Consider the following 27,318-nt stretch of genomic DNA (forward strand, 5'->3'; position numbering starts at 1 on the left):
CTTCTGCCTATCCTCCGAACTTGATGTGGAGCCCACGTCTTAGACCTTTGTAGTGAGCTAATCTTTAAGTTTTTTGCCTTTTCTACTAGCACATACTTGTGGGATCATTCTAAATTGTGAAAGAGTTTCAAATAATGTTACTGGAAGAGATTAGTTTCTTTCTTTGCTATCAGCTCTGTACCCAAAAACCCCTTTATATCTCATGTAGGACCTTTTCTTTGCTTGTGAATGTCCATGTCACTCTTCCCCAGGGTGGGCACCAACTTGCAGTTGGTCCCTCAAGTGATCTGTTTTCTGTAATAACGAAAACCTTGCAAGTTATGAGTACTTGGTCTCTACCTCAGGTTTTCAACATATTTCCAAATTCTGCCTCACGAGGAAGCAATTCAGCAGAATTCTCTGAATCTAAAATAGCTCAGTTGGATTTAAGAGAGTTAAGCGTAAATCTATAACTCATAAGTGTCCATGTGTTGGAGTAGGGTTTGGTCTCCCACGTCTGTTGGAGTTGAACATTGAGATTACGCATCATTCTGACAAAGGTCTGCTGGTAAAGGTGTGCCGAGGTAGAGAAGCACCATGTCAGGTGTTGATATCTCTTAGTTTTATGCCCTTAGTGTGATTAACTCAGTAGTAAGAATTTGTTATATAAGAAATAAATTTAGTTACAATTGTTACATAGTTGCGATACCCTGAATTATAATCCACAAAGGACAGCTTTTAACCAAAATTAAAACCTGCAACCTTTGAGTATTAGAACCTATTAAAAAAAAAAAACACCCACACACACAGAGTTTGAGGGAGATCCCAAAATAATTTCAACAGTACAGTACTAATTATTCCTTTGCGTCACTATTTCTTTCAGCATGTAAGAAATATCTCATTAGTTCTTTACAACCGCCTAGAAAGAAAAGCACTGAAATCCTTATTTTTAGAAGAATTTGAGGCTAATAGAAATGACTTTCCAAGAACAAATGTCTTTTGGTTACAGAGTTAGGACTTCTGGGTTCAGAACATTTTGCATTATGTTAAGTTAACTCTAGTGAATTTATCAAGCTGTACTGATTTCTATTCATGACATCTTCACCTTACTTTTTTTCTTCTTTAAGTACAAGCTTAATAAAAAGGTTGTGGAACTTATATGCTTGAAACCTGTTGGTTGATATTGTCTCTGATATTATCTGAAATACTCTAAGAATTTTATGTATTTGTTAAATGTTTTTTATATCAGTACTAAAACAATAATGTATCACTTTTAAATATATAGCAAACAACAACTCATTTCTGAATATAAAGAAGAAAAGAAATGTAATATGTTTGAAAATAGCAATTCAGGTAAGACTCCAGATAGTGAATTACTCTGATGTTCTTCCCATAGATAAAAAAGTAGGAGTAAGAAAGTTTTGCTCATTAAAAATAATGAAATCAGTGTTTAGTTACATGTGTATTTTTGCTTAATCTTAATAGTCTAGAATTTAGAATTATTTAAGGCATTACCTGGGAAATTGAGAACATGAGACATTGTCTGAAAAAAAATTACTTAATTATGGCCCCTGTGTGGTATCTGTATATAAATAGTTTTTTAAGAATTTTTTAAAGTATATATATTTTTGAGAGAGAACTATTGCTCCCATCTTTAATGCACTTCACAAATATTGTAGTGGCTGGGACTGGGCCAAGCCAAAGCCAGAAGTCAGGAATTTAATCTAGGTCTCTCATGTATGTGGCAAGAACCCAAATACTTGAGCCATCAATTGCTGCCTTCCAGGTGTACACCTGCAGGAAGCTGAAATTGGGAGGGAACCTAGGCCTTGAACCCAGGCACTCCAGTTCCGTGATTCAGGCATCTTTAATGGTGTATTAACCACTGTGGCAAATGCCTACTTCTCAGTGTTTCTTCCTAAGCTGCTCTGTGGATATGAGTCCTGGTTCAGAGTGGAGAAAGTCTTAATGGAATACATTTTCCAATAGTTCTTACTATAGGAGGTCAAATGACAAATGTATTTGAACCTTGTGTGGACCATGTATGCATAAGGTGGGAAACATAGCTAGGACTAAGAACTTCCCAGCATCTTAAATAGGGGAGGATTAGTTAGAATAAGAACATTGATTTCTCTTGCACTCTTCTCCATTGGCAGTTGAAAAGTATTTGCAAGGATCTTGTCCCTGGTTCATTTCCTCTATTTTGTCATGCTGCAAAGTACAGAGCCTGTTGACCCAGATTCCTTAGGATATGTTCATTTAACTTAAACTGAACAGTCTTGCCTGAAAAACCTAGAGAGGTTGTATTGTGTCCCAGCAAAGTAAGTAAGACTCTTCTACCTGCTACTGCCAGCCCTCAAAAAGCATGTATTTCAGTTGATGGTTCGTATGATACTGATTCTTCTAATGATACCATGTTCTATCCCTCTGGTGGATTTCCTTTAAGGTTATGGTCATGGTACATAGAAGTTCACTTTTCAGTATTAAATTTTGACAAATCCCATTCTCCACTTTACTTTTGACAAATATGAAGGAAAGGCACTAGAGGGTTTTTAATTCATTAATTGTCAGTCAGCATTATAATTAATATTCTAGTATAGTCCACAGGTATGATCCCAAAGTAATAGTTTGTAATGAACCATTAGAGAATTCTCTTTTTCAGGTTCTCTGTTTTTCTCTTGCTGATTAAAATGCATTTTATTTTTTTTTAAATAGAGGATGAGAGTTCTGAAGATTGTGTAAGCAGGTAAGACAACATATTTCTAAAAATTCAGTGTTAACTAAGGAAATCCAGAGGAAAAAATCTAATATTGAGTGTGTTACTTTGGGCTAGGTAGTACATTAATTGGTTAACATTTGTTATATATTATGCTCATGACAATGGCTTTATAAAGTATATTTTCTTATAAACTACTTTTTACTAGTTATGCAGCTGTGGTTCAGAGACGTTAACTAATTGTTCCATGACCTCATGGTGAACAAGTAGCCAACCCATGATTTGACTGTTAATCGCTCTGCTGCCAAATCCATACTCTTACCCATTAGCAAAAACTGATAGAGAACTGTATAACCCTGGGATTAAGATAACAGCCAGGCCCAACTCAGATCAATTCATAAAGTCAAATTTAATTATGTGTTAACTTTGCTTTAGAGTTCTTCCAAGAGGACTGGTTATTTCAAGAGTTTGACTAACACATTTGACAATTGCAGTGATAACCAGTACGTTGTTTTCACCATTAAAAGTTTTAGGAAAGATCTTACTTAGCTGTGGCTGCAGGACCACAGGTCATAACCAAGGACATAAACCTGACTACACCCATTCTAGAGAGGAATTATTTTACTGTGCTTGAAGCATACCTACTGAAGTGCCACCACAAAACACAGCAAACTCTGGAGTAAGGGAAAAGGTTTATTGTCAGGGTGAGGCCAGGGTTGGGGTCACCCAACAGGCTGGAGGGAGAGAGCAAAGAGAGAAAGAAGAGACAGCCTGTGTGGAAAAGCAGGCCATATTATAGCCTTGCAGGGATGAGGGAGTGGGAGCAGTGAATCCTGTTGGAGTGGAGGTGGAGCTGACACCTGTGGTTGGGCCATTTGGTCACCTGACTCCTAGTAAGCCAGACTGGAATCTGGAGAGGCCGAACTTATTGTACAAGATGGCCACTGGGCCAGAGCTAAGATGGAGCCTCAGACAGGCAGTACATCATTTCACTGACTCCTACAGATGGACTTGTTGTGTTGATACTAGTCAGCATCTATTGAAACTGAGAGGGTATTTATAATTGACTTCTCCACTTACAGACTTTCCAGTTTGGTTTTCTCTTCAGGCTAGAACCCCTGCCTTAGTTCTGTGAACTTTATTCTTTTTCTAGAGTCGTTCGTTCTTCCATGAATTTTCTGTAATATTTCCTTAATTTTTTACTTTCTTTTCTATTTTTCTTGTTGCTTCTTTTGTTCTACTATGTTCTCCCATTTCTCCCAGCTAAGTATTTCTCATTTTGTATGGACAAAACCAAAAGCACATAGAATTTCAGGACTTTAAGGAAATCTAGACTAACTAAAAGACCCCTTAGTATTTCTACTTGTGTATAACATATTCCAGTGGTTATTTAGTTGGAGCAGCTGAAACTCAAAGAGATTAAAGTGATGAAACTGGGTATAGTCACTGGCAGAATTGAGATGTGAAGTTGGGTTCCTTAATTATAAGTTCAGTATTCTTCTTAGTCATTGTGTAGGTTAGTGCTTTACCACTTGAAAGGGAAAATGAATCTGATGTATGCAGTGTAAGAATAAGAATGGAATTAGCAGATGAATCCAGTGGGGGAAAAATGAGAATGGAATTAGGTGGGAAAGACCAAATTTGAGGAGGAACAACACTGGGATGGGCAGGAATAAGAGAGTTAGAAAAGAGACCAGCACACTGGGGTTTAATTAAGGCATATAACAGCAGTGAAGAACACAGGATGTTGGGAGGTATCTAGCAAGACATATTAAGATAGGAGATTTGAAGGCGTTCTGATCAGATTACTGCTTTTTTATTTCATTGGGGGAACTGTCACATTTGAAGGTTTCTGTTGAAAGATGTTCAAATAATGTGGGCTACTGGGAAGAGTCTCGGTGACAGATTTGAAAGTGGCAGTCATCCACTTGCAGGGAGTGGCCTAGCATCACTTGAGTACTAGAAGACTCTAGGTTGCCAAAATACACACTGTGGCCAGGGAAGGTGTCCCCTCGCTCCTACTCTTTTTTTTCTCAATTTGCTAGTGTCCTTCCCATGTACTGTAAGGGTAGGGCAGGGTTAAGAGTGGCTGGCAAAACAGTCAGGGAGCTTCACTGAATCTATGCTTATGCTGGGGGCAGATGACTAAGACTTTGTAGCTTTTTTTCCCCCAAGAGTAGGGAAATAGCTACTCTAGTGTATTTGAGCTCATCCTTGTTTCAAGATTCTGAGCCTTATGGGCTGGAGGTTTAAAGGTTGTAAGCAGGCTGTGTTAGCTTTTTGTTACTTTAACTGAAACACCTTATAAAGGAAGAGGGTTTATTTCAGCTTGTGATTTTTGGAGGATAGAACCCAAGATCAGGCAGCCGGTTAGTCTGATAATGCAGGGGATGGTGGAACACATGCAGTAGAGGGTACCATAGTGAGCCAGGAAGCAGAGAGAACGAAGAATTGGGCTGGACTCGGCTTATATAACCAATGCTCCCACCAGAACTGTCTTCAGGGAACAAGCTCCCAGTGAGCTACAGACTTCCCACCGAGCCCACTTCTAGACCCTGTAATTGTATTGTCTCTACCCTTATTCCATTGACTACTAACATTATTCTGCAAGTCTGTAGGGACCAAATGCCTCGATACATGGGTCTTTATGGGACACCCAGACTATTATCCGAATGATAACATTGCCATCGGCCCCTGCCCAAGAGGAATATGGAAGTGAGAGGTCATAGGAAGGAAGAATTTTGGTAGCACTAAGGGAAATAGAGGTACAACTACTAACACTCTTGTTTTGCCAGCCACTTTTTCCCTTGGAGAGATGTGAGAGAGCTCTTCTTCCCTTGCATATCTTTTTTTTTTTTTTTTTAATTTTTTTTGACAGGCAGAGTGGACAGTGAGAGAGAGAGAGACAGAGAGAAAGGTCTTCCTTTTCTGTTGGTTCACCCCCCAGTGGCCGCTGCAGCCGGCGCACTGCGGGCAGCGCACCGCACTGATCCAAAGCCAGGAGCCAGGTGCTTCTCCTGGTCTCCCATGCGGGTGCAGGGCCCTAGCACTTGGGCCATCCTCCACTGCCTTCCCGGACCACAGCAGAGAGCTGGCCTGGAAGAGGAGCAACCGGGACAGAATCCAGCTCCCCGACCGGGACTAGAACCCGGTGTGCCGGCACCGCAGGCAGATGATTAGCCTAGTGAGCCGCAGCGCGGGCCTCCCTTGCATATCCTAAGGGCTTACTGTTTTACATGGATCTGAATAAGGCAGAATTTTTATGGAGGAAATCATTTTAATTTTTTTAAAGATTTATTTTATTTATTTGAAAGACAGAGTTACAGAGAGAGGTATAGAGAGAGAGGTCTTCCATTCTTCCATTTGCTGGTTCACTCCCCAGATGGTCACAGCAGTGGAGCTGCGCTGATCCAAAGCCAGGAGCCAGGAGCTTCTTCCAGGTCTTCCATGCGGGTATAGGGGCCCAAGGACTTGGGCCATCTTCTTTTTTTTTTGACAGGCAGAGTGGACAGTGAGAGAGAGAGAGACAGAGAGAAAGGTCTTCCTTTGCTGTTGGTTCACCCTCCAATGGCCGCCGTGGCCGGCGCACCACGCTGATCCGATGGCAGGAGCCAAGTGCTTCTCCTGGTGTCCCATGGGGTGCAGGGCCCAAGCACTTGGGCCATCCTCCACTGCCTTCCCGGGCCACAGCAGAGAGCTGGCCTGGAAGAGGGGCAACCGGGATAGAATCCGGCGCCCCGACCGGGACTAGAACCCAGTGTGCCGGCACCACAAGGTGGAGGATTAGCCTACTGAGCCGTGGCGCTGGCCTTGGGCCATCTTCTACTGCTTTCCCAGGCCATAGCAGAGAGTTGGATCGCAAGTGGGGCAGCCGGGACTACAACTGGCACCCATATGGGATGCCGGTCTTTCAAGTAGGGCTTTAACCTGCTACACCACTATGCTGGCCCTGGAAGTCATTGGATTTTATAATGTTTTTTGTTTTAATCCTGGAGATTATTTCCAATAACAACATAAGTATTTATTCTTTGATTTTTATACATTTAGCTTTCAAACATTTCAGCAGCTTCAGGAGATTCCTTGTATTGTTTTAGGGTCAAGGGAAGTAATGGGGCCTTCCTCATACGTGGTTTCCATGCTGAAGAACCAAGATACCCATTTTTGAATTATACAAATAGTCTTTGAACCAAGAGTAGACTATGGAGGAGGGACAGTGTATCTTTCCACCGTATGTTAGGTAATTAGATTTGTACCATTTAGGTAACAACAGTTATACCAGCCATTGATTGTGTTCTCGGCTGAGCATTCAAGATAGACAGTTTGTGAAGATAAACTCTTCCCAGGCTCTTCTAGTACACTGACTTTTCCGCTTTGTTATGGGACTAAGTGTGAGAGGTGTCCTTTAATATTTCATACGGTGGGAGAGTTGGAGGCAGAAATAGGTATCTAAAAGTTTTTTAAAAATCAAATGTATTTTAAAAGTTATTTCAGGAAACATCATTTAATATATACATAGCCAACCTTACACCAGATTTTTTTTAATGAAATAAATTCACCCATTTTTGTGTATTTGTGCTCTAAAGGCTTTCCAGCGAACCTGGTACTGATGATCCGTGGCCTACATCAGTCGAGGAAGACTTAGATTTTGATACCAAGGTAAAATGTTGTCGTGTGAACTTAATCATCTTACTCTGAACTTAGTTATTTATACCGTTTACTCTTAAAATTTACCAGTGGTATACCTGTCATTTTATATTTCTAATGGAAATTTAAAGAAAATTCTTTTACAGAAACAGGAATAGTTGAATTTTTAAAATGTTTTTACTTTGGTAAATACTGAAGCGTTGGTGAATACTTAGAGTGGGGTCCAAAAGGAAGAATGGGCTGGAAAATACATGATGAAAGAAAATTATTAGAAAGATCTTTAGTAGAGGAAATAGGACATTTAGTCAAGCATTATTTGGATACATATTCTTACTGTGAGGTTGGAAACATACCACCAACATTGCTTTCACATTATTCTACCTAAGTAAGTCTTCACTGAGTCCAGTTACTAGGTAGAATAATCAGGGAATCTGTAGTACCTTTCAGTTCCAAACCTCTGTGCACATAGCATAAAGGTTTTTTCTTTTCTTGGAATAATTTTATTTGAGTATTGTGCTTTTTAGGAGAGAGATGTTTGTCAGTTTTTATCCTTGATTCTATATTTAGACTAAAAGATTAGAAAAATTTAGATATTTAAATTCTGTTTTTCAAAATTTGTCTAACAAAGCTTTTCATTCTGTTTTCTAAGTCATTATATTAAGTGTGTAGTGAAAAATTGTCATAAAATTGAAGAATGCATGTTTTCAACCAAATAATAACCAGTTTTAGAAGCAGAGATTCTAAATAACCATGTGGAAAAACTGTACTTTGAAAAATGTTTTGGGCGGTGCTGCGGCTCACTAGGCTAATCCTCTGTGGCGCCGGCACACTGGGTTCTAGTCCCGGTCGGGGCACTGGATTCTGTCCCAGTTGCTCCTCCTCCAGGCCAGTTCTCTGCTGTGGCCCGGGAGTGTAGTGGAGGATGGCCCGAGTGCTTGGGCCCTGCACCCGCATGGGAGACCAGGAGAAGCACCTGGCTCCTGCCTTCACATCAGCGCGGTGCGCCGGCCACAGCAGCCATTGGGGGGTGAGCCAACGGAAAAGGAAGACCTTTCTCTCTGTCTCTGTCTCTCACTGTCCACTCTGCCTGTCCAAAAAAAAAAAAAAAAAAAAAAGTTTGTTTTTCAGTTTTTAAAAATATCCACTCAAAAAAATTTTTGAAAATTTTATTTTTCTGTTTGAGAGGTAGAGTTACAGAGAGGGAGAGACAGAGAGAAATGTCTTCTATCTGCTGGTTCATTGCCCATATGACTGCAACAGCCAGAGCTGAGCTGATCCAAATCCAGGAGCTTTTTTCAGGTCTCCCACATGGGTGCAGGGGCCCAAGCTCTTGGGCCAACTTCCACTGCTTTTTCAGGCCATAAGCAGAGCAGGATTGGAAAAGGAGTAGCCGGGACTTGAACCAGCACCCATATGAGATGCTGGCACCACTTTCAAAGGCTTAGCCTACTATGCCACAGCACTGACCCCTCAAGTTTGTTTGTTTGTTTGTTTGTTTTAATTGGTGCCAGTGCTGTGGCACAAGTTAAGCCACCATCTGTGACGCTAGCATCCTATATTGGTGCCAGTTTGAGACCCGGTTGCTCCACTTCTGATCCAGCTCCCTGCTGATGTGCCTGGAAAAGCAGCGGAAGATGGCCCAATTTGGGCCTCTACACCCATGTGGGATATGTGGATGAAATGCCTGCCTTTGGTCTGGCCCAGTCCTGGCCCATCCCTGCTATTGAAGCATTCTGGAGTGTGAGCCAGTGGATGGAATATCCTCTCCTCCTCCCCTCTCCCCTCTCCCCTCCCCTCTCCTCTCTCCTCTCCTCTCTCCCCTCTCCTCTCTCCTCTCCTCTCTCCTCTCTCCTCTGTTCTTTCACTTCTCTCTCTCCCTCCCTGTCTCTCCGTAAAGCTGCCTTTCAAATAAATAACTCTTTTTAAGAAAGAAAGAAAAAGAAAAGAGTTATTTATTTGAAAGGCAGAGCAGTGGTGGGGTGGGGAGAGAGCAAGTGAGCTGTTCCATTGGCTGGTTCACTCCCCAAATGGCTGCAAAAACTAGGGCTGGGCCAAACAAAAGCCAGGAGCCAGGAGCTCCATCCTGGTTTTCCACATGGAGGCAGAGGCCCAAGCACTTGAGCTGTCTGCTGCCAGCTTCCCAGGTACATTAGCAGGAAGCTAGATTGAAACCAGAGTAGCCAGGAGTTTTTCCTTTTTCTTATTTAAATATTCATTTTAAGCTACTGTAATACTGAGAGTTACTGGAGGTTTGGAAATATCTGTGTTTACCCTGAGAAGACCTAGAAATAAGGCCTTACATATAAAAAGCATTTTGATATTTTTTAATGTAAGTGAACAAATGGGTTTTATATAAAAGAATGTTGTAAGTAATAAAATAGTCATGATATATCTAATAATTCAGTCTACTGAATTTCTCAAACTGGCTTAAATTTATATTCTCTTTTAATGTTGAGGATTTATAAGTTCAAGGGAATTATGTTGAAGAAATATGTCATAAGAAAAATGAGAAAAAAAATTTTTTTTCTCTTTTTTTTTTTATTATTATTATTGACAGGCAGAGTGGACAGTGAGAGAGAGAGAGAGACAGAGAGAAAGGTCTTCCTTTTGCCGTTGGTTCACTCTCCAATGGCCGGCGCGGCCGGCGCGCTGTGACCAGCGCGGCGCGCTGTGACCAGCGCACCGCGCTGATCCGATGGCAGGAGCCAGGTGCTTCTCCTGGTCTCCCATGGGGTGCAGGGCCCAAGTACTTGGGCCATCCTCCACTGCACTCCCGGGCCACAGCAGAGAGCTGGCCTGGAAGAGGAACAACCAGGACAGAATCCGGTGCCCCGACCTGGACTAGAACCTGGTGTGCCGGCGCCGCAAGGCAGAGGATTAGCCTGTTGAGCCACAGCGCCGGCCGAAAAATTTTGTAGATAGAAAAAGTTGCAGTATATTTTCTAGTATCTTCTGTGAGCTTAGATTGGTATTTTAGATTAAGATTTCTTAAACTTTTTTAAAGCTGGAACCCATATTCTATTTCTTTTTTTTTTTTTTAAGATTTTATTTATTTATTCAAAAGTCAGAGTTACACAGAGGGAGAAGGAGAGGCAGAGAGAGAGAGAGAGAGAGAGAGAGAGAGAGAGAGGCCTTCCATCTGCTGGTTCACTCCCCAATTGGCCACAACAGCCGGAGCTGCGCTGATCTGAAGCCAGGAACTTCCTCTGGGTCTCCCACATGGGTGCAGGGGCTCAAGGACTTGGGCCATCTTCTACTGCTTTCCCAGGCCATAGCAGAGAGCTGGATCGGAAGAGGAGCAGCAAGGACTCAAACCAGCGCCCATATGGGATGCCGGCACTTCAGGCCAGGGCATTAACCTGCCCCTTATTCTGTTTCAAGAAAACTTCAGAATTCTGTCTTTTGCTAAGTGAAAAACTGATGGAACATTTCTCCAGTAATAATTTCACAGATTTTAGCTAGTGGTTGATGACCATGTTCAACTAATTGAATGACTTATAGTTTTAAAATTAATCTCTATTTTTACTGCAGTATATATAAAAAATAATTCTAGAATAATATAAATCAGTATTATTAGGGATATGTGATGAACAAAAGTCTTACATTTCTTCATATATTGTGTTTTTTTTTTAAGAATTATTTATTTGAATGGTAGAGTTACAGAGAGGCTGAGGCAGAAGAGAGAGAGGTCTTCCATCCACTGGCTCACTCTCTAAATGGCCTCAATGGCTGGAGCTGAGCCGATCCAAAGCCAGGAGCCAAGAGCTTCCTTTGAGTCACCTACGCAGGTGCAGGGCCCCAAAGACTTGGGCCATTTCCACTGCCTTTCCAGACCATAGCAGAGAGATGAATTGGAAGTGGAGCAGCCGGGACATGAACTGGCGCCCATATGGGATGCTGGCACTGCAAGCGGTGGCCTTACCTGCTACACCACAGCGCCAGCCCCATGTATTGTTCTTTATGTTTTTACTTTTCTTGTTGTAAGCTCATACTTGATTGAGTCATGTCTCATTTTTTTTTTCTTTCTTAAAAAATTTATTTATTTATTTGAAAGAGTTACAGAGAGACAGAAAGAGAGAGAGAGAGAGAGGTCCTCCATCTGTTGGTTCACTCCCCAAATGGCCACAATGGCTGGAGCTGAGCCGATCTGAAGCCAGGAGCCAGGAGCTTCTTCCAGGTCTCCCACATGGGTACAGGGGCCCAAGGACTTGTGCCATCTTCTTCTGCTTTCCCAGGCCATAGCAGAGAGGTGGATTGGAAGTGGGGCAGCCAGTCTCAAACCGGCGCCCATATGGGATGCTGGCGCTTCAGGCTAGGGCATTAAGCCGCTGTGCCACAGCACTGGCCACTCATTTTTTCTCTTAGTTTGTTTCATCCTCTCCTTACCTTTTAAAAATGATTTATGTTCCTTGCAGGAAACATTCCTTCAGTATCTGTTCTTTCAGTGGATCTCTGTCCCCATCAGCACACTTAGTTGTCACTTTGTTTCATAGCTGTGTGTGGCTTTCATTCATCAGTCATTGCCGCACCATTATATTCTTGTTTTTTTCTTACTTTCTTTGGTGGAGCTGAATTGTTATAATCATTTGCTTCAGTTTTTTGACAAACATAATGGAAACACCCGACAATGCAACCCATCTTAAGTAAGATACTACCATAAAAACTAAACTTCCATATTTTCTCCACAAGAAGTAACTCATACAAATATAAATTGTTCTTACATATTTCAATTTATTTGAATTTCTTGGTTTTTTTTCAATACTACTGTAAATTACTGAGGAATAAACTTTTGTTCTAGGTTATTTTGATTCAGAAAATAAGGGTTATCATGGTATTTTTATAATAATCTGTTAAGGGCAAAAGGAGTATAATTTTGGTTATATCTTTATCAACTCCTAGTCCTTGTCACATGGGCAGGTATAAGTTGGTAAATGGAAGAATTAGGATTTGAGTATATATCTGAATGACACCAATACCTGTGCTCTTTGCTTAGATTATATTGTAATAATGAATATTATAATTATTTTATTAAATTTGATATTTGAAGTATTAAAGCTATTCTTTTTTTCTAGAATGTTACAAAACCAAACTTAACAAAGCTGTTGACTGCTTCTCAACAATTCAGGAAAAACAGTAAGCTTTTTGAAGACTGCTTATTCTTGTGTTAGCACTGATATGAAATTACAGACGTTTTCATGTTCTCTTTACTTTGTTTTTACCATAGTAGAAGCAAAACATGAGACTGTGAAGCCAGAGAATACAACCTTGTCTGATAGTAGTAATTCAGATGGTCAAAATGAAGATGTGGTTAAAACCTGTCCTACAACATCAGCCAAAGTCCAGAGTGTTTCTCATCCCACCTTACCTTCACCAGAGCCTCTTCTAAAATATTCCTTCAAGTCTACAGCAATCCCTGGTCTTAAAAAGGTATGGTTGTTTTTGTTTGTTTTTTTTAAAAAAAAGATTTTATTTATCTGAAAGGCAGAGTTACAGAGAGAGGTAGATACAGAAAGAGAAGTCTTCCATCCTCTGGTTCACTCCCCAAATGGCTGCAATGACTGGGGGCTGGGCCAGGCCGAATCCAGGAGCCAGGAGCTTCCTCCAGGTCTCCCACATGGGTGCAGGGGCCCAAGCACTTGGACCATCCTCCCCTGCTATCCCAGGCACGTTAGTAGGGAGATGGATTGGAAGTGGAGCAGCTGGGACTCGAACTGGCTTCCATATGGGATGCCAGCATTGCAGGCCAGAGCTTTAACCCACTGCACCACAGTGCCAGCCCCAAAAGGTAAAGCTTTTTAAAAACTTCTTTTTCACCATAGTACCTCCCAGTCTCATAATGATGAAAAGCATCCTAGGAATGGAACTAAGTGCTCAAGATCATGGAAAACCCATGTGCAATCAAGGCAGATATATGTACAAGATTGAGATTTATAAAAGCCAATGGCAGTAAGCAGTTCTTCAGTAAGCCATTATGGAAGCTGAGAATTAGATAGCAACCCAAAAGAAGAGCTTGACAAATATGAGGATGACAAGGGAGAATGATGGGGAGAATTCATTTACGAAGGGCAAGAGCCATCGTGGTGGCTGAGTAGGAAGATCTAGTGACCATCTCCTCCTAGAGAAACCAGTGTGGACAGCTGTCCATGCACCAAGTCACCTTAACAAGATCTACCAGAAACCAGGTGAGATACCACAGTACCTCATCTTCTTGTAATCGGAACAAAAGTTAAATTGAAGAGTTGCGGCCGGTGCCGTGGCTTAACAGGCTAATCCTCCGCCTTGCGGCGCCGGCACACCGGGTTCTAGTCCCGGTCAGGGCGCCGGATTCTGTCCCGGTTGCCCCTCTTCCAGGCCAGCTCTCTGCTATGGCCCGGGAAGGCAGTGGAGGATGGCCCAAGTCCTTGGGTCCTGCACCCGCATGGGAGACCAGGAGAAGCGCCTGGCTCCTGGCTTTGGATCAGCGAGATGCGCCGGCCGCAACGGCCATTGGAGGGTGAACCAACGGCAAAAAGGAAGACCTTTCTCTCTGTCTCTCTCTCACTATCCACTCTGCCTATAAAAAAAAAAAAAAATTGAAGAGTTGCCTGTGTCACCTGTCTCCCAGTTCCAAGGAGCACAGCCTAAGGAGATGCCTCTTTGGAGAATGAGAGTGAACCGATCCCAGTGCTAGGCCCACTGTTAAAAAAATATGGGCTGAGCCATTCAACCCCTGCCCCCATCTTCTGCAGCCACGAAATCTCTACCATCCTTCACACAACTGCCTGCAGAAAATGAAATTTGAGCCACACAGAGATGCCAGGAGAGGGAGCTTAGCAGCACACCTTGGAGCTCAGATCCAGGCCTTCAGTGCTGAGACCTGCCACTTGATGAAGCCCAAAGGCCCCAGCAGCCAGCCGGTGCTCCTGGCCTGAGCCTCTAGACTTGTCCAGCAGCAGGTTGATATCTGTGCTCCAGAGGATTGGACTCATTTGGGTGGGTGTCATCACCCACTTAGGTGGGCCTAGAGGTCCTTCCTGGGACTTTTTGGGGCCCAGGAACTGTGCGACCCAGGTATGACTACCCAATATGGGTGCCTTGGGAGCTGTCTTTATCACCTTCTTCCAACCTTTAGCAGACAGCAGGAGGCCAAGGGGCTGTGTGTTGGAAATCAGCTGGGCTGGTAAGTCCAATGGTCAGCAGATCCAGGGAGTTTGAATCCCTAGGCCAGTGCCTGTGGATAGAGTCTATGGACTTGCCCCAGTATCAGGTAGAGGGTCCTGAGCTCTGGAGAGACAGACTTGTTTTGGCATGTAGCACCACCGGACCCTCCTATCAGCCTGAAGTGCACCCTCAAGATTGCACGGGGCCTGGTGACTGTGAGACCCACTTGTGACTACCTGGGGCCTGCCTGAGGAGCTGAGGAGCTCAGTCAGTCATCCCTCCTACCTCCTGGAGAATACAAGGAAACACAGGAATGTTTTGGAACTGAGTGCCAGGCTGATAAAACCCAATAGAGAGCAGATTCTAATGGTCCCTCTCCCCAGACCAGTACCTGAAGACAGAACCTTTGCATCTGCTTTAGTGCCCAGTGGTGTTCTGTGTTCCTGGTTGAGCTGTCGTATACTCCAGCCAGCAGCACCAGTGCTAGGGGCAGCACCTTGCAGCGAGCCCACCTCAGCAGAGAACAGGCTGCTTCTAGTTTCTACAACGACAGCCACAAGGTCACCTTCAATGCACAGATGGTATCATGATCCAACTAGTATCAGGAAGCTCCAGTGAATTATGACTCTACCTAAAGAACAAAATGGGGTGCCAGAAACCAGCCCCTCTAGGAACTAGAATTCCTAAATGCTCGGATGAAGATTTCAAAGTAGCTTTTTTAAGAAAACTACACAATTTGAGAGAACACAGAGAAATGATTCAGTATTCTAACAGAATGATGTGATAGAGATGAAAGTAATTAAGTAAAATCAAGCAGAAATTCTTCAATCCTGAAAAATACACTTAAGTGAAATTAAATCTTTCCATTGAATTGAAAAATGTGTATTATCCTAATATTTCAGAAATAAATATTTGCATCACTAGCAAAAGTGTATTTTATATTCTTGAAACAAATGTGAATATATATGATAGGAAAACTAAGTCATGTTTTTTTCTCCTATTTTTATTTTTATTTGGAAAATTTCTATATAGTTATATCAGTTTAGAGTATTTTACAACTATTTATCTTAATACCATATCCTGTTCCTGAATGGTCCACTACTTCTACTCCAAATGTATTTATCCAGATGTATCTTGAGTGTCTCAAATTTGATATGTCTCCAATTGGACTCATTATCATCTACCTTTATACTTCTGTCAGAAAGACTTTTATTTATTTATTTATTTATTTATTTATTTATTTCAGGAAGACTTTTCTAAGGTGGATTGATGATGAAATAACTCAACTGCTAATTGAGTGGACCCTCATTTAAAGAGGAGAGTTTATATTCTAGCATGCCACCACTCTTGTGGTTTGGCTCTGAATTTTTTGTTTATGCCTCTCCCATTCCCAATAAATGTAGTCCATTTTTACCCCATTAGTTGGGTATCCCTCCTTGGCCATGTTTCGTACTTCATTCTAGAGTGCCCTTCACACCTTCCCTTCTACTTGGTCTGTCTTTCTTTCCCAGGTAGAACTCACTTTCTCCGCTTTTATGTCCTTTGTTCACTTCAGTTGCACAGCTAGTAAAGTATACTTGCCTGTTCTTATTTGGTTCTGTACATCTCTCCCCTCACTTGAATGTCTTCTGTCTATATCGTCAGCTGTTCTTAGGGTAGTGCCTTTGATTTTGATAAACACAATAAATGTTTGCTGTCTTGCTAGGTGAGTGGCTGAACAAGTGAATATCTTTTCTGAAGTTGTGCTTTCTTTTTCTTATAGGAAGAAAAGACAAGGCCAGAAATTGGGAAAAAGGAAAATGACATTGACACTGAAAGTGTCCCCCAAGAGCAAACAAATAATGATGGATTATCTCATATTGATGAAGTCCACAAAAGTAATAGAAGAGGTAAGTTGTATATATAGTCATGAAAAATTTTTTACGATTAAATGCTTTTGTAAAAAGTAAAGTATATAGACCCAAATACATTACTTTTTAAATTTTTTTATTAATCTGCATGTATATTTATGGGCCACAGTGCAACTGTGTATGTATACACAGTACATGTATACAATGTGTACTAGTCCAAACAGGGTAATCAGTGTTCCCCTTCTTTACTTTACGTTTGGAGGCTTCTAGCTTCTTTCTTATATTTGTTGATAAAATATCCACCAAGTTATTGTGAACTATAGTCTCCTTGCTGTGCTGTACGACACTAGGAGCTCATTCCTTCTAACTCTTGATTTGGTACCCGCTATCCAAACCCCCTGTACTCCCCCGTGTCCCTCCTGGCCTCTGGTAATCACCGTTCTCTGTTCAGATTGACCTTTTGGGCTTGATTGTTTCTAGTCTCTACATATGAGTGAGAATATGCATTTGTCTTTCTGGGTCTGGCTTATTTCATTTAACACAATGTCCCCCAGTTCCATCTGTTATGCTGCAAATCATAGGATTTCATTTTTGTATGGCTAAATATTACATTGTGAATATATATATCCCATTTTCTTTTTTTTTAGTTTTATTAAAATTTTAAATTTATATGAATGGAACAAATTTCATGTATCTCATATATACACTTTTAAGTACTATAATGACACTTTTTAAAAATTTTTATTTAATAAATATAAATTTCCAAAGTATAGCTTTTGGATTACAGTGGTTCCCCCCCCCCCCATAACCTCCCTCGCACCTGCAACCCTCCCGTCTCCTGCTCCCTCTCCCATCCCATTCACATCAAGATTCATTTTCAGTTATCTTCATAATGAGACTTGCCACCCCATCCACCCTCCTTCCCTCACTCCCACCCTTCCTCCTACTTCCTTTCCTGTTTTTAATTTTTGAAATAATACACTTTTTTTCTTTGAGAACAAGTTTTATCATTAATTGAAGAAGTCCCTAAGGAAACAAGCAATGGCGTTGGGCCCCTAAGCTTATCTAAAACTTATGAGACATAAGAATATCCTTTACTTAATACAGTAAAATGAAGTAAATCTTTGAAAACAAGTTTTACAGTTAACTCTCATAATACAACTTTGAGGACAGAGGTCCTGAATGGGAAGTTTGACAGTGACTCCTCTTGTTAATTTAACAACCAACATTCTAATGTATGATGTCAGTGATCACCTGAGGCTCTTGACATGAGCTGTCTAGGCTGTGGAAGCCTTTTGTACCCAAAAATTCTTTCTGTATTTAGACAAGATCATAAGCAAAGTAGAAGTTCTCTCCTCCCTTCAGGGAAAAGTACCTCCTTCTTTGATGGCTACTTTTTTTCAGTGTGGTCTCTCCCACAGAGGTCCTTCATGTAGGATACATTTTTCCCCAGTGTCTTGACTTTCCATGCCTGAAATGCTCTTGTGGGCTTTTCAGCCAGACCAGAATGCCCTAAGTGCTGATTCTGAAGTTAAAGTACTACTTTAAGCAATTGTCTTTTGTTAGTCTGCTGTGTTGTCTGGTTCCCAAGTTGGAGTGGTCATGCCTTTTTAATTCTATTTTTATTACCAAACATTTAATCCTATTTGTATGATTGTTTTAACACTTCATCCTATCTGTATGATGACTTTAATGCTTAATGCTTTCCCAGTGATCATGTTAACACTTAAAATGCTCCCCACCAACCACTTACGGGGATTTGGAGTCCCATGGCAAGTTTTTAAACTGTACCCATAGAAGTAAGTCCATAAAAATGTATGCTGAACTGTACAATTTTACAGTTACAAGTTTGCACACATTTCATACATACAACTTTAGGAACATGGTGATTCTTCCCATTGTGCCCATCCTCCCAACCCTCTTCCTCCTCCCTCTCTTATTCCCCCTCTTGTTTTTTACTAAGATCTATTTTCAATTAACATTATACACATACAGTTATCTCTATGTTGAGTAAAGAGTTCAACAGATATGTGAATGAAAACTGTTCTCAAAAGTCAAGACAAGAACTGTTCAAAGTCATTGCTTCTCAAATGTCAATTTCACTTCTACAGATTGCCTTTTAGGTGCTGTATTAGTTATCCCAGGTCAGGGAGAACATATGGTATTTTGTCCCTTTGGGACTGGCTTATTTCATTAAGTATGATGTTTTCCTATTTCATACATTTTGTTGGAAATGACCTGATTTCGTTTCCTTTTTGTTTATTTTTTTTTACCACTGTGTAGTATTCCATAGTGCACATATCCCATAATTTCTTTATCCAGTCTTCAGCTGTCCAGCATTTGAGTTGATTCCATGTCTTAGCTATTGTGAATTGAGCTGCAATGAACATGGGGTACAGATACCTCTTTCATATGCTGATTTCATTTCATTTGAGTAAATTCCCAGGAGTGGGATGGCAAGATCATATGGTAGTTCTATATTCAGATTTCTGAGGTATTTCCATACTGTCTTCCATAGTGGCTTTAACAGTTTACATTGCCACCAATAGTGGACTAGTGTACCTTTGTCCCCACATCCTCACCAGTATTTGTTGTTTGTTGATTTCTGGGTGGAAGCCCTTCTAACTGGGGGTGAGGTGAAACCTCATTGTGGTTTTGATTTGCATTTCCCTGATGGCTAGTGATCCTGAGCATTTTATCATGTGTCTGTTAGGCGTTTGGATTTCCTCCTTTTGAAAAATGTCTGTTTAAGGCCTTTGCCCATCTCTTAAGTGGGTTGTTTGTTTTATTGTTGAGTTTCTTGATCTCTTTATATATTCTGGTTAAATCCTTTATCAATTGTATAGTTTGCAAATAATTTCTCCCATTCTGTCAGTTGCTTCTTCACTTTCCTGAGTGCTTCTTTTGCTATACAGAAACTTCTTGATTTGATGTAATCCCATTTGTTAATTTTGGCTTTGATTGCCTGTGCCTCTGAGGTCTTTTGCAAGAACTCTCTGCCTGTGCCAATGTCTTGCAGGGTTTCCCCATGTTCTTTAATAATTTGATGGTATCAGACCATAGATTTAGGTCTTTAATTCATTTTGAGTAGAGTTTTGTATAAGGCATAAGGTAGGGGTCTTTCTTCATGCTTCTGCATATGGAGATCAGATTTCCCAGCACCATTTGTTGAAGAGACTGTCCTTGTTCAAGAGGTTGGTTTTACCTCCTTTCTCGAAGATTAATTGGTTGTAGATGGCTTGGGTTGATTTCTGGTGTTTTATTCTCTTCTATTGGACAGTCCTTCTGTTTTTGTACCAGGACCAGGTTGTTTTGGTTATAACTGCCCTAAAGTATGTCTTGAAATCAGGTATTGTGATGTCTCCATCTTTGGTTTTTTTGTTTGTTTGTTTTTGCATAAAATTGCTTTAGCTATTTAGGGTCACCTGTGTTTCCATATGAATTTCAGCATCATTTTTTCTGTATCTGAGAAGAATGACCTTGGTATTTTGATTGGTATTGCATTGACTCTATAGATTGCTTTCAGTAGTATAGACATTTTGATTATATTGATTCTTCCAATCCATGAACATGGAAGATTTTTCCATTTTTTTATATCTTCTTCTATTTCTTTTTTTTTTTTTTAATGTTTTTTAATTCTCACCACAGAGATCTTTGACATCCTTGGTTAAATTTATTCCAGGTATTTGATTTTTATTGTAGCTGTTGCGAATGGAATTGATTTTAAAGTTCTTTCTCACTCTTGGCGCTGTGTATACAAAGGCTATTGATTTTTGTGTGTGGATTTTATATCCTGCTACTTTACCAAACTCTTCTGTGAGTTCTAAATAGTCTCTTAGTGGAGTCTTTTGGATCCCATATATATAGGATTCTGTCATCTGCAATTAGGGATCGTTTGACTTTCTCTTTCCCTGATTTGTTAGTGTATAGCTAGCTCTTTGTTGTAATTTTCTGATGATTCTTTTTATTTGTGTGGTGTCTGTTGTTACATTTCCTTTTTCATCTCTGATCTGATTTTATTGATTTGGGTCCTCTCCCTCCTTCTTTTTTTTTGGTTAGCTAGGCCAATGGTATGTCATTTTTTTTATTTTTATTTTTCCAGAAACCAGCTTTTCGTTTCACTTATCTTTTTATTTTTTTTTTTGTTTTTATTTTTTATTTCTTCTCTAATTTAATTATTTCTTTCCTCCTTGTTTTGGATTTGATTTGTTGTTGGTATTCTAGCTCCTTTAGATGCATTGATAGCTCATTTATTTGGTGTCTTTCCAGTTTCCTCATGTAGGCATTGATTGCTATGAACTTCCCTGTTAACACTGCTTTTGCTGTATCCCTTAGGTTTTTGTTTTGTTTTGTTTTTGACAGGCAGAGTTAGACAGTGAGAGAAAGAGAGACAGAGAGAAAGGTCTTCCTTTTCCATTGGTTCACCCCCAAATGGCCACCACGGCTGGCGCACTGTGCCAATCCGAAGCCAGGAGCCAGGTGCTTCCTCCTGGTCTCCCATGCGGGTGCAGGGCCCAAGCACTTGGGCCATCCTCCACTGCCTTCCTGGGCCCCAGCAGAGAGCTGACCTGGAAGAGGAGCAACCGGGACAGAATCCGGCGCCCCAACCGGGACTAGAACCTGGGGTGCTGCCACTGCAGGCAGAGGATTAGCCAAGTGAGCCGCGGTGCCAGCCCCCTTAGGTTTTGGTATGATGTGTTGTCATCGTCATTTGTTTCCAGAAATTTTTTGATTTTTCTTTTGATTTCTTGTATGACCCATTGTTCATTCAGGAGTGTGTTGTTCAGTCTCCATGTGGTTACATATGTTCTAGAGATTTTTGAGTTGTTGGTTTCCAGCTTCTATACCATTGTGTTCAGAGAAGGTGCATGGAATGATTTCAGGTTTTTTGAATTTGCTGGCTTGCTTTGTGATCGAGCATATGATCTATCCTAGGAAGAGTTCCATGCACCGGTGAGAAGAATGTGTATTCTGCCATTGTGGGTTTGAAAGGTTCTGTAGATATCTGCTGGTCCATTTGGTCTGTAATGTCGATTAACTCTGTTGTTTCTTTGCTGAATTCCTATCTGGTTGATCTGTCCTTTGCTGAATGTGGGGTATTGAAGTCTCTCATTCCTACTTTATTGGTATTTATGTCTCCCTTTAGGTCTCTTAACATTTTTTAAGCAACCAGGCACCCTGTAATTGGGTGCAAGTCTGTTTATAATAGTCACATCTTCCTGTTGAATTGATCTCTTAATCATTACATAGTGTCCTTTGTCTCTTTTAATAGTTGCTATGTTAAAGTCTATTTTGTCTGATATTAGGATGGCAATACCAGGGTTGCATGAGTGTCAACAGATTATTTCAATTTCTGTTTGTTATGGAAGGTCTTTATTTCACCTTCATTTATAAATGCAAGCTTTTTGGGGTATAGTGTTCTAGTTGGCAGTTTTTTTCTTTTAAGATTTGAGTTATATCTCACCATTCCCTTCTAGCGTGTATGGTTCCTGATGAGAAGTCAGCTGATGAGAATCTCTAATTGGCAGTCCTCTGAAAGTTTTGTAGTGTTTTCTCGTGCCCATTTTAGAATCTTTTCTTTATGTTTTATTGTGGAGAGTTTGACTACAATACGTCATGGGGAAGATCTTTCCTGGTCATGTCTGTTAGGAGTTCTGTGTGCTTCCTCTATTTGAACATTCCTTTCCTTCTCCAAATTGGGGACGCTTTCTGTAATTTTTTCACTAATGGGCTTTCTATTCCCTTCTCTCTTACTGCTCCTAAATTCAGAAACTCCTAAGACCCACATGTTTGGTCATATCCCATGGGTCTCCAACACTGTTTATAAGTTTTCTATTTTCTTCTTTTTTTTTTTTTTTTTTGTCTGATGGTAAGATTTCTGAAGGTTTGTCTTCTAATTTGGATATTTTTTTCTGCCTCATCAAGACTGCTGTTAGTACTTTCCACCACATTTTTTATTTGATCCATTTAATTCTTCATTTCTAAGATTCATTTTGATTTCTCTTTATATACTCAGTTTCCTGGGAAAAAATTTCATTCATGTCTTGTATAATTTTCTTTAGTTCGTGGATTTGTTTCTGATTTTTTAAAAAATTAATGATTAATTTTCCACATTCCATTTCTGGCATTTCCTCGATCTCTTCATCTTTGCATTCTAATATTGTAGTGTTGTTGTGTTCCTCTGGGGGGTTCATTGTTACTTCCTTATTCTTGTTGCTTTGGTTTCAGTTCTTTTTTTTTTTTTTTTTTTTGAAATTATTTTTGGCTGGCGTCACAGCTCACTAGGCTAATCCTCCACCTGCGGCGCCGGCACCCCGGGTTCTAGTCCCGGTCGGGGCGCTGGATTCTGTCCTGCTTGTTCCTCTTCCAATCCAGCTTTCTGCTGTGGCCCGGGAAGGCAGTGGAGGATGGCCCAAGTGCTTGGGCCCTGCACTCGCATGGGAGACCAAGAGGAAGCACCTGGCTCCTGGCTTCGGATCGTCGGGGGGTGGGGTGGGGTGTGAACCTTCTGAAGGAAGACCTTTCTCTCTGTCTCTCTCTCACTGTCTATAACTCTGCCTGTCCAAAAAAAAAAAAAGAAATTATTTTTTATTTTTTCTTCCGTTAGATTTTTTTGGGGGGTGTGGTAGGGGTGCTATGCTTCTGCAGCTTCCTGGAATGTCTGCCCTTTAGGTGAATACAAGGAGGTATGTGGAGGTATGGCCTGGGGGCTCTGGTCTGTGCTTGGGAGGGGGGGTTTCCTGGGTAAGGATTTCAGCTATGCCCTGCAGCTTTTCCTGTAGCCACCTCGGCACCAAGGTCTCAGCACCATAGGTTTCCCAGACTTTGCCATCGCAGGCACCCCCTGCCTCTGGCAGTCACCTAACACTTCCCAGATAATTTCTGAGAGACAGTGGCTGCGGGCCACACCCTCCGTTCCTAGCTGCAGTCACTGGCGTAAGGCCTACCCACTGCTGGCTGCGCTGCGTTTAGACGCCATCTCATTGGGCTGTTATGTGCGCACCTGCAAGCTTCCCTGGTTGAAGCCTGATTTTAAATGGCGTCCACCCTGTCTCTGCGGGTCGCGAGTTTTGTTTCAGAGAGATTGTTTTGAGTTAGCCCCTTTCTCCACTCCTACTTGGACTTCAGGTGGCTACCAGCAACCACGGGCTCCCTGGGATTCTCGATGGTCTGTCCTGCTCCCTACCCCTTGTCTCAAAATGCTACTGGCCTTGGTTTACCCTGCTCTATGGGTGAGCTCACTCACCATGCCAGCTCCAGCTGGTTTCCCTTCTTCATTGCGGCTTCCCAAGTGGTTTTCTTTCCTAATCTCTGTTGAGTGTATCTCCTGTGCTTCTCCTCACTGTTTCTCATTAGCCCTGTGAAGTGTGCTGCTCCCTAATCCACCATTTGTCCCCCCAAATTCCAGAATTATCTGTTCATCTAATGATGGATACCTTGGTTGATTCCATATTTTGACTATTGTAAATAATGCTATAATAAATGTGGGTGGAGCCAATATGTCATTGATATACTAACTTCATGTTTTCTGGATATATACCCTGTAGTGGGAGTGCTGGATCATACTGTAGCAGGGTTCTCAGACAGAGAGGCAGGATGCCAAGGCTTTAGCTTTTATGGACAGTAAACCTTTTAGTTTTACACTGGCAGGCCCAGAGGATTTTTATCCAAAGTCTGAATCTGGACTAGAGTAGAGTGTTACCTTATATACCCTTTATAGACAACTTTTGTTTATGTATACATACTTATTTAGCTGTAATTACGTATAATTTGATTGAATGCTCCAAGGCCACAGAGTTGTGGGTGGGTTTATTGATACATTGATGTTGATGCTGTAAGTTTCCTCCTCTGAAAGCCTCTTAGCACGTTAGTGCGTTGGCTCGTTCCCCTGTGCCAGCAAACAGATGCTGCCACTGCTGCGTTCTCCTTCCCTTGTTTTAGAAGTCCTTTGTCAGTGTACCTTTAGGTTTTTTCTTTGCTCAGAGAGGGGCATCACAATATGCCAATTGCATTTCTAGTTTTTAAAGAAATCTCCATACTGTTTTCTTTAGTGGTTGTACTAATTTACATTCATTCCGCTAGTTTATAAGAACTCCCCTTTTGCCACATCCTTGCCAGCATTTCTTACTTTCTGTCTTCTTAGTGATAGCTGCTCTAACAGGGGTGAGGTTGTGCTTCCTTCGGCAGCACAGGCACCGACAGGGGTGAGGTGATAAATCTGTGGTTTTGCTTTCGTTTCCCTAATGGCTAGTGATGTTGCACGTTTTCATCATCTGTTTATTGTGCATTTGTATTTCTTCTTTCTCTAAAGAAAGAAGAACTGTCTCTTCAGTCCTTGGCCCGTTTCTTAACAGGATTGGTTAATTTTTTTTCTTAAGTTTTGTGAGTTCCTGATATATTCTCCATATTAATCCTTTGTCAGATAAGTAACTTGTGAATATTTTTCTCCCATTCTGTCAGCTATCTTTTCACTTTATTAAATGTTTCCTTTGCTGTGCAGAAGCTTTTGAGTTTGCCTTTTGTTTCTCTTTTGTTGCCTGTACTTTTTTTTTTTAGAAAGCTTTTATTTAATAAATATAAATTTCATAGGTACAACTTTTGGAATATAGCAGTTCTTCCCCCCTTATGCACCCTCCCAGCCCCACCTGCATTCCACCACCTACTCCCTCTCCCATCCCATTCTGTATTAAGACTCATTTTTAATTATTTTTATATACAGAAGATCAACTCTATACTAAGTGAAGATTTCAACAGTTTGCACCCACAGAGACACACAAAGTATAAAGTACTGTTTGAGTACAAGTTTTACCATTAATTCTCATAGTACAACTTATTAAGGACAGAGGTCCTACATGAGGAACAAGTGCACAGTGACTCCTATTGATTGAACAATTGGCACTCTTATTTATGATGTCAGTGATCACCGTTGCCTGTACTTTTAAGTTCTCCAAAAAATCATTGCCTACACCCATGTCTTGAAGTGTTCCCTTTTTTTCTTCCAGTAGTTTCAGTTTTAGGTCTTAAATTTAGGTGTTTGATCCACCTTGAGTTGACTTTTGTATATGGTGAGAGGTTAGGAATCTAATTTCATTCGTGTGTGTTCAGTTTTGCTAGTACAATTTATTAAAAAGACTGTTCTTTCTCCAAGGTATGTTCTTGGTACCTTTGTCAAAAACCAATTGGTTTCATATAGATGTGGATTAGTTTCTGGGGTCTCTATTCTTTTCTGTTGATCCATGTGTCAATTTTTGTGCCAGTACCATGGTGTATTAATTCCTAGCTTTATAGTATACTTTGAAATCAGGTAGGACTTGAACCAGCCTCCACATGGGATGCTGGCACTGAAGGCTGTGGCTTATGGAAAAATATTCCTTGTTTATGTGTTACAAGAACTAATATTGTTAAAATGTCTATACAACTTGAAGCAATCTACAGATTGAGTGCAATGCCTATCAAAATACCATGAAATTCTTTACAGAATTTGAAAAAACAACTCTTTTTAATATTTTTTCTTTTGCTGTCTTTGTATTATCAACATCTTCCTGGAACTGCTCAACCCTCTGAGATTCATTCTTGCTATTACTTTTATTTTACTAGAATATTCATGAATGGAGTTGATAAGCATATTTATTTAAAATTCTCAGTAATAAATGTTTTCATTAATTGCTTTGTGGCTACTTTTATAGATATGATGTCTGCATTAGGATTTGGAGAAGAGGAAGACATAGATTCTCCTTGGGATTCTGAGGTACTGTCACTATTTTTAATATAGTCATTGATCGATGTTAAAATGAAGGGATTTTTTTTTTTTCTGTTTTTAAAAATTATTAGAGAAGCAGAGACATACAGAGAGCTTTGATCTATTGATTTACTCCCAAAATATCTGCAGGGGTAGTGTTTAGGCTAAGCCTAAAACAAGAGCTGAAAACTTGATTCAGGTGTCTGTTGTGGGTAACAGGGACCCAATGACTTGAGTCATTGCCCTCTGCCTTCCTAGGTATGCACTAGCAGGAACCTGAATCAGGAGCCAGAGCTGGAATTGACCCCAGGTTCTCCAGTATGGGATGCGCACATCCTAACTGGCATTGTAACTGCTAGACCAAATGGCCAGGAAGGGAACTCTCCTTTCTCACCTTTGTATATGCCCATAAGGAATTATTTCCTTACATTTTTAGCCCATAATTAGTAATGTAATTACATGCTAAGTATATTCCTGCTGCTTGCTGTAGTACTACTAATTTGCAGGATTTGTTTAGTGAAGGCATATAGCATAGGGCAAAAGGAATAGTGCTCAGACTTCACAAGGAATCAGTTTGGATTCGGAAATTAAGGTCATCTGAGAAGTAAAGAAAACTTCTGCTTCCAGTTCTTCCTTCTGGAGGGCGCATGTTGGTTCTTACGGTCTTTATGATTCCACCATAGTGTACTGTGGCCAGTGCCAAAATGTGCAGAAGAGATTTCAGATTCCGGTGTGGCTCTATGAGCAAGTGAATATGTGGATGGAAGGCTGCATCACTGGTTTTGATGAGTATGTGAACCTTGTATTAGATGATGTCGAAGAGATCATTCTAAAAAGTCCTGCAAACAACGGGGTCAGATTGTGCCCAATGGAGACAGTATTACTTTGCCACAAAGTGTCTCCAACTACATATGATCTATGAAGTGAGAAATTGTTGGGAACGCAATATAGCGTTTTGTTTGGGTGTTTCCAGCCATTTCATCATGTTGTTTTGATTACCCTGATTTTCTTACAAAGAATCAGGAAATGAGTGGGATTTTTATTTTAAAAAATTACATGATTTCCTTGTAACAAATAAATAAAAACTAAAGAATTATCCCAGCTTAACCTATGTCCAAACGCATGATTATATATATAGTATATATAATACATATATATAATATATATATGGACATATGAAAGATCTAATAAGACTTTGAGAGAAACAATTTGGACTATAGCTTTCTACAGTTTGGAACTTGAAAAGGTAA

At 40.7% G+C, this 27,318-nt stretch overlaps 1 protein-coding gene across 2 annotated transcripts in view; it reads left to right on the forward strand.

Annotated features, from left to right (window-relative positions):
• ANKRD26 (ankyrin repeat domain containing 26) overlaps window positions 1-27,318 on the forward strand; it is a 111,982-nt gene that overhangs the window by 16,549 nt on the left and 68,115 nt on the right. Inside the window, exons 5-11 of one of the 2 annotated variants that reach the window (XM_062211142.1) lie at window positions 1,265-1,332; window positions 2,695-2,725; window positions 7,279-7,351; window positions 12,412-12,472; window positions 12,567-12,766; window positions 16,242-16,368; window positions 26,016-26,077. In XM_062211142.1, coding sequence (XP_062067126.1) covers window positions 1,265-1,332; window positions 2,695-2,725; window positions 7,279-7,351; window positions 12,412-12,472; window positions 12,567-12,766; window positions 16,242-16,368; window positions 26,016-26,077 — 622 coding nt within the window. Of the gene's footprint in view, window positions 1-1,264; window positions 1,333-2,694; window positions 2,726-7,278; window positions 7,352-12,411; window positions 12,473-12,563; window positions 12,767-16,241; window positions 16,369-26,015; window positions 26,078-27,318 lie in introns of both variants that reach the window. The other variant, XM_062211141.1, reaches the window with a different exon arrangement.

Source organism: Lepus europaeus, chromosome 14 (genome assembly GCF_033115175.1).
Source record: "Lepus europaeus isolate LE1 chromosome 14, mLepTim1.pri, whole genome shotgun sequence".
NCBI classification, from domain to species: Eukaryota; Metazoa; Chordata; class Mammalia; order Lagomorpha; family Leporidae; genus Lepus; species Lepus europaeus.